The 13517-nt window shown below is 39.2% G+C and overlaps 1 protein-coding gene across 10 annotated transcripts in view; it reads left to right on the plus strand.

Moving 5' to 3' along the window:
- Positions 1-13517, plus strand: part of SMARCA2 (SWI/SNF related, matrix associated, actin dependent regulator of chromatin, subfamily a, member 2) — a 177509-nt gene that overhangs the window by 136460 nt on the left and 27532 nt on the right. For 9 of the 10 annotated variants that reach the window (XM_066368051.1, XM_066368059.1, XM_066368053.1 and 6 more), the window contains one exon: positions 8686-8903. In XM_066368051.1, the coding sequence (XP_066224148.1) occupies positions 8686-8903 (218 nt within the window). Of the gene's footprint in view, positions 1-5496; positions 5619-6825; positions 6922-8685; positions 8904-13517 lie in introns of those variants that run through there. The other variant, XM_066368061.1, reaches the window with a different exon arrangement.

Consider the following 13517-nt stretch of genomic DNA (forward strand, 5'->3'; position numbering starts at 1 on the left):
ATAAAACAAGCTCAAATCGCATCACTGTATTTTAGCTTGAATTGCATGAGAAACATAAAGCTACTTACAGTTGAATTTGAGCACTTACTTTGGCTTGATGACTATAATAAAAAATAATAATAATTCTAATCAATTTGCCTAATGTTCAGGCCACAGTGCTGAAGTGCTTAGTTGCCTCACTGAGAAGCTGGTAATTACATGGAGCTTGGAGAGGAACCTCACTGTCGGTAAAGACTGGTTCCATCGTTTCAGAAGTCGACAAGAGTTGGTGACTGGGCAGGCCGGTGGTGCTGTGAAATTAGCACCCAGGTTCCAAGGATTAGTCAAGGCAGGTGGTTGTGATGATCGTCAAACATTTACTGCTCATGAGACATCTGTTTTGGAAGGCAGCCCTAGCAAGGACTTATGTGAAGAAAAATGTAAGGAGGCAGAGTGGCCGTAAAGGGGAGACTTTAGATACGCATCCAGAGGAACTCAGTGCAGTAGTGAACTCACTGACATAAATGAGGAGGTGGTTATGAAGAAAAGGATTAAGCTCTTCCAGAGAAAGTGACACCAGCAAAAACAAAACCTTCAAATTAGAGAAATTCTGAGGTATTTCATTCACTACATTGACAAGGCAAAAGAAAAAATGTTGGAAGCTGATCCTTGGCAATTTGCCAAAGTATGGAAAAGCTGTTTGCTCTATATCATGTTATTTAATAAGAAAAAGGCAAGTGCTATTCAAACACTCTTGATAAGCTTTTATAAAGAAAAAAATATTATAATGTTAAATGTTTCTAATATTTTAAATTAGTGTACTAAACAAGTATGTTACCATGTGTTTTATTTCTCTGTACATGTGTAACTGACAATAAGGGGTTTTTTTTGTTTTATTTGTATTTTTCTGAAGTTAGAAGCGGGGAGGCAGACTCCTGCATGCGCCCGACCAGGATCCACCTGGCATGCCCACCAGGCGATGCTCTGCCCATCTGGGGCATTGCTTCGTTGGGGCCGGAGCCATTCTAGTGCCTGAGGCAGAGGCCATGGAGCCATCCTCAGCACCCGGGCCAACTTTGCTCCAAAGGAGCCTTGGCTGCGGGAGGGGAAGAGAGAGATAGAGAGGAAAGAGAGGGGAAGGATGGAGAAGCAGATGGTCGGGCACTTCTCCTATGTACCCTGACCAGGAATCAAACCTTGGACTTTCACACACCAGGCCGATGCTCTACCGCTGAGCCAACTGGCCAAGGCCCTACAGTAAGTGTTTTTAATATTTTGACATAAATTTGTAAGGGCCATTGGAACAATCATAATTTTCCCATTAATTATTAAAATAGCTTTGTTATGGGGGAGGTGCAAAAAAATGGCTTTGTATGATTTCAACTTACAGAGTCATTTTTATGCTCCCACACTTCCATGTAAAATAAGGACTGTGTGTGTATGTGATCTTTGCTGGAATTCCTTCAGAGATGTACCCGGTTGTCTTTTTACTTGCATTATTCTTCTACGCTTAGCAAGCATAATTAGCCTTTTCCTGATGGTTCAGTATTCATTTGTGCTTCAAAGTAGATAATATCCCTCTTAAGGGTATGTTTATGCAGCCAGACTTTCAGAATTCGAGGTCCACCTGGCTCTGTGTCTTACGTGTATGATTTGGAGCAAGATGCTTCTCTCTGTGCCTCAGTTTCCTCATCTTGTAGGGTTGCTATGAGTATTAAATGAGCAAATGTCTGGAGAGGATGGAGCACCTGGCAACATAGCGAAAGATGTATGTGCGCTGCTGTTGCCAGCAGTGGTGATGGTGGGGGTGGTAGATGTGTTCATGATGTCACGTGTCTTCAGGTTTATTGAAATTTAGGCTTTTCCTTTTTTCTATCCTCAAACTATAATATTCTTTATTTCTTGGGTTGTTTTACTTATGTATTCTCCTTCCTTGTAGTTTGGCTGTTAATGGCCTTTTTTGTATCTGCCTCAGGCAGAACAATATCCCTGCTCTCAACTACCCTCCATTTGAATTTAATGCTTTTAAGTATAATAGGTTTATAGATCAGAGAACTTGTCTTGTAGGAGCATGTAAACCTGGACAAGGGCCCAGTTCCTCGTGGACAACCTATCACAGGGAAGCTCAGAAGACAACTGATTTTTTTCTGGGGTTTTGGGGGTTTTTTTTGGCTTAGGGACTTCCATTTGTTATCCCTAAATGAGGTTATAATCATAATCACTCTATTGTCGATTTCAATAGCATTAAATTATTCTTTGCAAGTATTGAAATTGTACCACACAGTGTGTTACCTTCTTTTGGCTTTTGCAAGTCTTCATGTTTGTAATGGGCGGAGAATCCTGAAGTATGAGGTGGCCCAGGCCCGTGTGAGAAGCCCTGCTCAAGAGTGGAGCGAACAGAAGTCTGGCTGTGTTACCAGTTGATAGGAACTGGATAAATGGATCAGAAGGCAGAGCTGCATTTCCTTTAATTCTCCATTTCTCTAAGCCTCTTTCAAGCTCAGGTTCCCTGTGGTTCTTTGATTCTACCCAAGGGAGCTGGAGTATTGTTATTGCCTAACCTGTAAGATCAAATGTCACTACATTGTGTGTGTAATATGGTGGGGTCTACAGGGCTGGATATTTTGGGCAGCCACTAAATCTAAAAGTCATTCTCTGAATATAATATTTTGCTTAATACTTCTCAAAAGATACCGATGGGTTCTTGATCTTGTAGCTGAAGTAATTTTTATCCTTCCTATACTTTGTTTCTTCTTCCCTACCCCTGACATAGTGAACTTATTTGCCTCTCTCAGTTGGATAAGCCATGGCTCCCATCCCCTCCCCCCCCCCAGGTTTCTTTATGTAGCTCCCTTTCCCTATGTCATAGGGGAGGAGAGAGGCTTGGTCCATTTTTAAAGAAGTGATGTAAAGTTGTTGACCAAGAAAATGAAAAGGCCTGACCTGTGGTGGCGCAGTGGATAAAGCGTTGACCTGGAATGCTGAGGTCGCCGGTTCGAAACCCTGGGCTTGCCTGGTCAAGGCACATATGGGAGTTGATGCTTCCAGCTCCTCCCCCTTCTCTCTCTCTGTCTCTCTCTTCTCTCTGTCTCTCTCTCCTCTCTAAAAATGAATAAATTAAAAAAAAATTTTTTTTAAAATTAAAAAAAAAAAAAAGAAAATGAAAAGGTCACTGTACCAGAAATTCAGTGAAACTGAAGCTCCAGTTGCTTCCCCTTTATGGCCTGCATTGTACATTTCACTCCCTGACTCAGGGAAAGCTGGGAGTGCCCTCTGCATCCGAGTTGCCCAGCAAATGAGTTAAAGGCATGGGAGTCTAATCAAATTAATATGTCATCGGTTGTAATTGTACCACACAAAAAGAAAAAATGTATACTAAAAAAATCCTTAGCCTTCAGATTGACTTTTTTCTTGAATATTTGTTATTCAAAATGTTAACAAAATAATAAAAATAAAGTTTGTGACTAGGTGTGTTCTAGACACAGGTATTTTCTTACATTGTGGTTATCTCCTTAATAACATTTGAATGAATAAGGTTTTTTGAAAAGCTTCTAGTTATTAGGGCAAGACTGAACATGTTACCTGTTGAAATACTGTAAGGTTTGAGTTTGGAAGGAAAGCTAGCGAGATTTCACTAGTATTGTGTGCTGTGTGTTGAGGTGAGAACATGTAGGAACCTGCAGTTGTTGGGGATTTTTTTCCTCTAATATTTAGAGAATTTGATTTTTTCCAGGTACTTTTTAAAACTGGTAAATTTTTAAATTCTGGTAAAATACACATAACATAAAATTTACTATTTTAACCATTTTAAGTGTACATTTTAGGACATGGTTGTACAACTATCACCACTATGCATTCCAGAACTTTTGCATCATTCCAAACTGAAATTCTGTACTCATTAATCAGTAACAACTCCATTCACCCCTCCATTTGACCGCTGGTCACAGTTCTCTTTTCTCATAAAAGTGCAATCAGATAATATTTGTCCTTTTGTGTCCGGCTTATTTCACCTAGGGAATTTGATTTTATGCATCCTTTTCTAACAGGTTGCTTTGGGGGATGGTAGTAATAAAAACTTATAATTGCCCAAAGCTGTGAGTCTGAAATTTTGTATCCAAAATTACTGCTGTCTTTATTAAACCAAGTGCCTAAAATAAAAATAATGTCATTTTAAGCAAGAATTCTGTGTTCAATTTTTTTACTGTTGTTAAATATTCCTATTATAAGAAAGTTTCTTATACATGAAATCTTAAATTTTCTTTAAAATTCCACTTTTGTTGTTGTTGCTGCTGGTTGTTTTGGGGGATCATTACCTAAACTGTTGGGTTCCACGGTCTCCATGGGGCTTGAGGGGAGTTGAAGCTCCCCGGGTAATGGAATCAAGTTTAGTGAAGTGAGTGGTCCACATGAAGTGTTAGTATTGACATGACCCAGTTCTGTAATGCTTAGCCCTCAACTCTGTAACCCCACCTCCACCCCCAATAGTATCTTAGACTCTTCTGGAACCCCAGAGCTGCTGGGGTGGGGAGAACCCCCACCCCAGAGAGAGAAAGAGAATTTGTCAGTAGGCAGAAGAAATGTGATATTTAAATATGAGAGTTAAACATTGCAATACTATAGATTCACCATTTCACATCCAAGATATTTCCCATGCATTGTCTAGATGTCTTTTGAATTGCTCGGTTCAGTTTTCCCTAAGATGGTCTATTCCACCATGAGGGCTGTGCCACACTGCACGGTGGACTTGGGAGATGCTAAGGGGGAAAAGGCGACTACAGGGAAACAATGCGCCTGAATTGGCTTGTGGGCTTTTGTTTGCTTGTCCCTGGTTACCTATTCATAGCCATGGATTCATTTGTGCGGTGTGTATTGTGAAGTCATGTGTAATAGCACTTCATTACACCACGGGCTTCTCTTTGGGCTGTCTGTCTTGCACTAAAGACGTAGTGTATGTCAGGATGACAGGGGCATGGCTGGACTCACGAGTGACGGATTCCTGGGTCTGCCATGTGCTCCGCAGGCTGCGGAGTGGTTCCTGTAATGCAGCTATTCGTGCACGGTCTCTCCTGCATTTTATCAGAACCTGCACGCCGCTTTCAGAAGAACTAACTGAAGGAGTCCGTCTGTATCTCATTCTTGCCCATCCTGTGTCTTGAAAATGCATTCTTTAAAAAAAAAAAAAAAAAAAAGGAAAGAAAGAAAAAGAAGGGAGGGAAAAAAGGTTGCCATCCAGTGGAGGAAGGAGTAACTCCCAGCTTCATTCAGGAAAAACGTAGGCTGAAATATGCTTCACTGTTTTAACTTGGCTGGGGATTTTTTTTTTTTAATCACCAGAAGGGTTTTTTTAGTGACATCCGGAGCCAAAAGGGTGCAGTGTGCCTTTAAGGAAAGAAGCGTCTCACCAAACTTCGCCGTAGTTGTATCTCACCGTTCCTGCAGGGAAGGAAAGTGTTAATTTCTTATTTGTACACTTTTTTTCCCCCCGACTTCCTTCCTATTCACTTCATTAAATCTAGAGGCAGTTCAGCATGGGAGCCGTCTGTATGTTGAATTAGGGCTCGCACTCTTGCGCAACACGTCACCAGTCGGAAACTGGGGGTTTGCTTCTGTGATTTATTTCATTATTGTGCTGGTAAAAGGTTTGGAAGGGAATTCTTTTTGGGGTAGTACTTTAGCATTGTGTAGCAAGTTTTTTTTTTTGTGGCCCCCCTCCTAGCACTGAGTTGAGTCAGTTGAGCCAGTTTAATAAGGATTTTTTTTTTTAATTAAAGAACAGTTTTAAATGTCCACGGATAATTTTACTTACATGCAGGAGTAATCTTACTCTACTCTTTAAGTGCGAAAAGCACCGGGAAATATTTAGTGAATTGATTTCCATTAGAACAAGACCCTTAGAAATCTCTGAACATCAAGCCCTGCATATGGATGTGTTTGGGGTCTTTGGGGAGGGGGAAGGATGTTTTGTAGCTCTCTGCATTCCTGCATAAAAACCTTAATTTAAGGGGAATAATGGTCAGTACTTTGTGTGTTTCCGTGTGATTCCAAAACCTAAATTTAATAAGAATCTGAACGTCTTAGCAATTGTAATAAAAATTGTTTTACTAGTTCTTTTTGCAATTTAATTTATTTTCGCTTCTTAGCTACTTAGATTTAGAGATTTAAAAGTCCAAATATCACAAGCTTATGCTTTGTTCCTTTTTTTTGCAAAGTTAAGGGGGGGTGAGAGTAGAAATTTTCTTTCACAACTTCCCCCTCTTCGTTTATCCCACTGAAAAGAAAAACAATGAAAAATTTTACAGCATGAAACTGAAAGTGAAGTATCACAGTTGTTCGGGATTTTCTTTAAAGAGCAGAATAACATTTTATTAAAATATTTAAAATTGCTTTTACTGACATGCATTTAATGAAAAAGAAATTCTTTTTATTAAAAAAAAAAATCATGTTAGACTGCTCCAAAACCATGCAGCCTGTTTTATGAAAAAGCACTAAAAAGAGGTTTAAAATACCAAAAAATACATACCTTGTTTTAATTTTTTAAAATAAATTTGAATATTAATTTGTTTTCTTATTGGCTTAATTGTTAAAATGCGAGTAAGAATCAGAAACCGCCTGAGCTAAAAATCTCTAATTCTGCTGCCTGGAATAATAACAGGGGGGAAAAATATGATAAGTAGTTGTCAATATTAAAGCAGGCTGAAGGAGGAAGGCTTCGGGCCTTGTAGTAGGTAGAATGAAACAGCAGATTTGAGTATCCACAATCCTTTCAGTATTAAATTTTCAGTAAAATAAAATTACTTGTATATGAAAACATAGCCTTTCCCCAGCTCTCTTTTTTTTCCTGATCAGCTGATGAAGAGACTAGCAGCTCGCTGCTTTGCTGGCTTGTTAATTTTATCCCCACTAACTGTGATTTCCGATAGCCGGCCTGCTGATAGTGGTAAGGTAAATATCCTTTTTCGTTGCCGTCTTGAAGATTCAGTAGAACTACATCCCAGGCATGTGTAGGTGTGTAACACATCAAAGCCGATGTTCTCCGTATTTCTGTGTGCAACTGGGTGCTTGAGGAGAGCAATACCATTAACTGTTGACAGCCTTGCATGCTGTATTTATTATTAGCATGTTCAGCCTCCAAGATTTGCGGGACAATTTCCTTTTCTTAATCTTCGCCTAGCTGCAGTGTTTTTAGCTGTATAGTGGGTGTCCAGCTTTTAGGCAAATGAATATTAATGAAATAATGTGAAGCCTTTTTTTTTTTCCTTCTTTTCCTTTATTTCTCATAACTCATCAGATCTCGCCTCATTCATAATGCTTATCTGAACATTGTAGGATCGTGATGGAAATTGTCTTTTGATTATTAAGGCCTAGGCTCAGACTGTCCCTTTGGATTCTGTCTGTGTGCATGTTGCTTCTGTGGGTCTGCGCCTTGGAAGATGCATAGGAAACATATTTCTTTAATCCCACTGGCATTCTTTAACATGCCAGGTTGTTTTGTGTTCTGCACCAGGTTTTCTTCACAAAACCTTTCTTTTTCAGGAGGCATTGTACACAAGTGAAAGAAATTATGTCTGAGCTGTAATCACTCTTTATATTGATTGTTATACTCACATGATCATAAATATTAGCCATGTTTGGTGCTGTGGAGAAATGAAGGTAATTGCCTTATGATTAGAGCTCTTTCAGCTACGAGAAAGGATTGATTAGCATTTGCATACTGGAGGCAATATTGAGAGGCAGGAGGAGCAAATAACAACATCAGTTATTTTGTGTGAGAAGGCAACCTTGAAATATAATTGAAAGGTTTTAAAAAATATTTTTCTTTCCATTGTCAAATATTCTTTTATCTGTTGTGGGTATTTTTTTTTTCTTCTTTTGCAGTTTCTTTTTTTTTTCCTCTATTTTTCTTAAGTTTTGAGATTTACCAGGGGAAAAAAAGTTTAAACTTCTCAATCTGTCATATGGATCTTTTAGCCATTTATGAACAGGTTTTTTTTTATACCTGGTTGTTTTTATAGCTATTTTATTATCTCTCTGCATTAGTGCGGCTGGCTCTGGTTTAAAGCAAACGTTTGCAGGTAATTGGAAAAAAGTGTTTGTTGTTTGTGAGTGTGTGTGGTCTTCCTAGGATGATTTAAGTGCCTTTAGAAAGGAATGTGGTTTTGTACTTCTCATTTCCTTGTTTACTAATTGCTACGATAGAACAAAATCTGGATGCAGTTTTGATTTATGTTGTGAATCATGAATAAATTGATGTAAAATCTTAAATGATCAATGCTTATATGATTGTAAGGATGTATTCTTAGGGAATTTTGTTCTTCAGTCATCCCTCCCCTCCCCTTTTTAAGTTGTATCTCCCCTCCTTTACAGTAATGAGACAATTAAGTTCTTTTTCTTCTATTGAGCCAAAATTTCAGTTGGATTCAGTTATCTTTAAACACATAAATGTATATAGATCTTGTGTCTGTCATAGCCTTTACTATTGGTATTTCAGGCCTTCAACATGTTTTGCTCATGAAACAGTCTTGGGTTAAAGGTGCATTTATTCAATATGATGGTCTTCTCTTTCTTTCTACTCCACTGAATGCTGTTAACTATTATCTTTTGTTGTTGTTGGTTTGTTGTTTTTTTTATTAAAAGTGTGTGTGTGTGTTTGTGTGTGTGTGTGTATTGTTTGCTTGTCTTGAATTTTTCTCCTTTCCCTATCAACAGGCCATTGAAGACGGCAATTTGGAAGAAATGGAAGAGGAAGTGCGGCTTAAGAAGCGAAAAAGACGAAGAAATGTGGATAAAGATCCTGCAAAAGAAGATGTGGAAAAAGCTAAGAAGAGAAGAGGCCGCCCTCCTGCCGAGAAACTATCACCAAATCCCCCCAAACTGACAAAGCAGATGAACGCTATCATCGATACTGTGATCAACTACAAAGACAGGTGAGTGTTTTACTCCTTCCCTTGGTCATTTAACCAAGACCATGAGTGAAACCACCTCAGAGCAAGAGTTATTAAGGTGTAGTAGACTGAGGCTTTTAAGTTCTTTCTACTTTTGGCCTTCACTCCAAAGGTGTCAGTAACTTTCTGCCATGTTCAAAATGGCTGCTAGTGCTATCTAGAGGGATGTTCTGTGTAGTGTTTAAGATATTTGGAAATAAGAGTTTAGAATACAAAACTAAAAAACAATCTGAACTGGAGAAGGATTCTGAAGGATCTCAGAAATACCGTCATTTATATGGAAGGATTAGAATGATAGAGTGGAATTATACTTCTGGGTCAAATTGTTAGAGAAAGAATAGTCTTAGCGTATTTAAGGTAAATATTTCATGTTAAGATTCTGTTTACAACCAAACATGCTTCATCAAAATTCTTGTTCCTTCTTTCCTTCCAACACACTTGAATTTCTGAGCACATGTTTGAGCTATCTTCTTCCTAATACTACATAAACAGCATGAAATTTCAGAAAGTTTTACCTCTATTTTCATGGAACTTGTGAATGTGAACTTTGAGAAATCTATACTGGACACTATTTTCAGTACATTTTAAACAATGAATATTTGACAACCAAAGCAAAGGTGTTTTAGGGAGTTGATCAGCCCCGTTCAGTAGATAAACTCGTTAGGCTACAATTTGGTTACTTGATTTGGTTTCCACTTAAAAGTCATGTGATACCATTTTAATGAGAAGATCACATCTCATCCCAGTTGAAAGATTGATAGAAAACAAAACAATTAAACATTTCATTTCTGTAAATTGCATAGTGGTGTTAATTACCTTTTTAAAGATTTCATGTATTGATTTTTAGAGGAGAGAGAGAGAGAGAGAGAGAGCGAGAGAAAGGCTGGGGCAACTCTAGTTGCTTCTCATATGTGCCTTACCAGGGCAAACCCAGGGTTTTGAACCAGGGACCTCAGCATTCCGGGTGAATGCTTTATCCACTGCACCACCACAGGTCATGCAATGTGTTAATCATTTTTTAGTTCCCAGTTGTCTTTTACATTAAATAGTGTAACTCTGTATACCTGGATGTATTTAAAACAAGTAAATTATGATTTTAGTTTTCCATTGTGACTTGAGGGAAAACTTCATTATAAAGATTAAAGAGTGGGAAAAGCAAGAAACTTTCAACCAGGGGGTTTTATTGTTAAGATTTGATTATACTAGATCATTGGTAAGGAGTTTTCAGAAATGGTGACACGTGGGTGGGAGGAGTTGTTGTGAAAGGGTCAGAGTAACTTGCCCCTCCTTACCTCGTAGGTCCTCTGCTTACTGTTTTTTACTATTTTCCCTCTTATTTTGAAAAGTGGATTCCCTTTCAGAATTCTGAAGTAGCCACTAGGGACAGCCCCATTATATTGGGTTTGGGTGAGCTGTTCATTAACACAGCAGAATGACATCAGTCCAGGAAGGAGAATTTGGCTATGAGTCCATCCTTTGATTTAGAGTGAACTGCAAACTTCCTTGTAAACCAAGAATCAGTAACTCCCTCTGTCAAGTTTCTGTTTAGCCCCAGTCTGACTGGTAGATTTGCCACAGGCAGGAACTGTTAACGTCCGGGAAGCCAGCTCGGACAATAATGCCTCATTTTCTCAGCCCCTGGTGTAAAGAAAATAAATAAATAAATAGAAAGTATCACTCTGTCCATCTCAAACTTCTTTGCCATTGTCTCAGGAGAGTAAAATGTCTGTTTCTTTGAGCAGGTATGCCTTGATATTTGACAGGCATTGGGTTCACTACCTGCCAAGTGTGCCTAGACCTGCTTTGGCTCTGAGGGGTCCTTGGAGGTTGAGAAGCCAGGCCTGCTGTTCCAGGTGATGGCTGTGTCCTCCTTTAATGGCATAGCGGAGGTCGCCAGTCAGTGAACCACAGATTGCCAATAGACTGTTTTGTTTCATGTTTCACATAGTTAAAAAAAAATTTTTTTTAAGCAAATACATTAAACTAGAGAGAGATTATCTTATATTTCTCTGGTTTTATTTATTTATTTTATGTTTCCTTTGAAAAGCCCCTTTTTGGAAAACCGAAAAATCTGGCAGCTCTCTACCCAACCTTCCCCCAGGTCACAGTTGGTCCAAGTGAAGATGTGGCTGCCTCCTCTCTGGGCTGCCATGCGGTAGTCACCCACAGTCCCCATCACCCACTCTCATTCCTCCAGTATGGCGTGTCAGTTACCATTAATCACCGTGCTTCTCACACCTGGCCCCATCACTCATATATAGTACCTGCTGGCTCCATAGCCTTTGGAGTTTGTGATTTACTGATAGACGTGGTTATGGACTGACTACTTTCCTAGAAACCACCCAAAATACAGGGTAGTATAAGGTTGGGTACCTTAAAACAGTCAGCTAAACATAGTATAGTTGTTTAGAGCACAAGCTCTTGTCTTGATTTAACTACCTGTGTTTGAATCTTTACTCTAGCATTTCCTTCTGGCAGTGCTGGAGGTTAGGGGTGTGGGGGGTACGATTTATTTAACCTCCTGAGCCTCAGTTTCCTTATCCACAAAATAGAATAATTACTGACCTGCCTCTAGAGGCGTTACGAGGATTTGATGAGTTAGTGCAACCCAGGCTTTCTGAACAGTTTAATCACTAATAATCAGCCTTTCAGACTATGTATAATTAATCACATGGGTGAATGGGGCTCTGAGCACCATAAAGTGAGTGTCTTTCCTGACAGGCTTTCTATCTTTTTATTTTCAAAAAACAGAAAACACATTTTCTGTGGGACTGATTATTGAGCAAGTAAATATTTCAGTGTGCAGATATTGAGCAGTTTCTTACACACACACACACACACACACACACACACACCCCTTTCTCTGGTTTTGTTTATTTTTACCTTTCCTTTGAAAAGCATCTCCTCAGGCCTATTCTGTTAGCTTCCACATTTTAAGTACCTTCCGGGAAGTATGCACAAAATCTCCTATCGCATGTTTCATATATATTTCATGTTAGTAATCCTCTAGAAAAAGCACTTATTCTATTTATATATATTTTTTATTTCTCTTACCAAACTTGGTGCTCAAGTAGGAGGCACTCAAATTAGGATGACTGTAATTAGATATGTTGTCATATTTTCGGTTGGTTCTAGAACATGCTGCGGGTAAATGTACCTCTCCATGTGTTCAGGTTTTTGTACCATTCAAGTCAGCTACTGATATAGATATAGTAACGCAGCCTGCCTGAGCAGGAAACACCACCTGTACTAACCTCCCTCCCAGCCCCTTGGTCAAATGTTAGAGCTCTGTCAGCAGTGCAGGTTAGGAGTGCATTAAATAAGACCTGCCATCTATATTTAACTGATATATAAGAACTAATTAGCTCTCGTGAGACAGTTTTTTTTCTTACAAAGTTTTTCCATGATTCTGGGGCAGATGAATCTTTATAAAGGTCTAGGATCATATAAGAGTGTACTTATTGCCTTGTATTTCAACTCCAGGCCTCATTTTAAAGGAAGATCATTTTTAAAATGTCACCCCAAATAGCCAATATTATGTGATTCATAAACGTAAAATCTCTCCGAAGTAACTGCTATTGGAGATAGAACTGCTCTGATGCTTCTTGTTCCTCCCATTTTATTTCTCCAAATAGAAAACTTTATGTCAAATAGTATTAGAAGGCTTTGTTTTGACTCATTAAGCATACTTTATATTCTGTTTATGTAGAAGGCTTTTATTTTTTTAATGTTTGTTTTATGATTTTTTTTTAAGAAAGTGTAGAAGGGAGAGAGAGAGGTCCCTGTATGTTCCTTGACCAGAAATCAAACCAGCAACCTCTACACTTCGGGACTACTCTCTACCCAACTGAGCTATCTGGCCAGGGTGCTATGTGGAAGTCTTTGATTGATTGGTTGATTGATTGATTGATTGATTTTTAAGTGAGAGGAGGGAAGATAGACTCCCTCATGCACCCCAACTGGGATCTACCCAGCAACCCATGTCTGGGGCTGAAGCTGGAATCAACCGAGTTATTTTTAGTACCTGTGGCTGATACGCTCAGACCAACTGAGCTATCCTCAGCACCCAGGGCCGATGCTCAAACCAATTGAGCCGCTGGCTACAGGAAGAGAAGGGGGAGAGGGAGGAGGAGAAAAGCAGATGGTTATTTCTCTTGTGTGCCCTCATCAAGAATCAAACCTGGAGCATTCATATGCTTGGATGATGCTCTATCCACTGAGCATACCAGCCAGGGCCTATGTAGAAGACTTTTAAAATCATATTCACAGTGTATGTGATGTTTAACCTAAGACTATTTCTTTGAAAAGGAATTCAGTCTAGTTTGCATCTATGTTCTTCAACATTATTCCTGGGATGAGATGTAGAAAATGATGAAGTGTAGGGTCGGGTGGAGCTATTCCAAGTCTAGGGACATGGCTTATAGTTACCCAAATAAAGAAATTTCTAGAGCAGTTCTTCTTTTTCTTAAGTGAGAAGGAGGGAGGAAGAGAAACAGACTCCCATATGTGGCCTGACCAACCGGGATCCTCCTGGCAAGCCCCGCATGGGGCGAAGCTCTGCCCATATGTAGCTGTTGCTTCATTGTTCGGCAACTG

This window comes from Saccopteryx leptura, chromosome 2 (assembly GCF_036850995.1).
Source record: "Saccopteryx leptura isolate mSacLep1 chromosome 2, mSacLep1_pri_phased_curated, whole genome shotgun sequence".
NCBI lineage: Eukaryota > Metazoa > Chordata > Mammalia > Chiroptera > Emballonuridae > Saccopteryx > Saccopteryx leptura.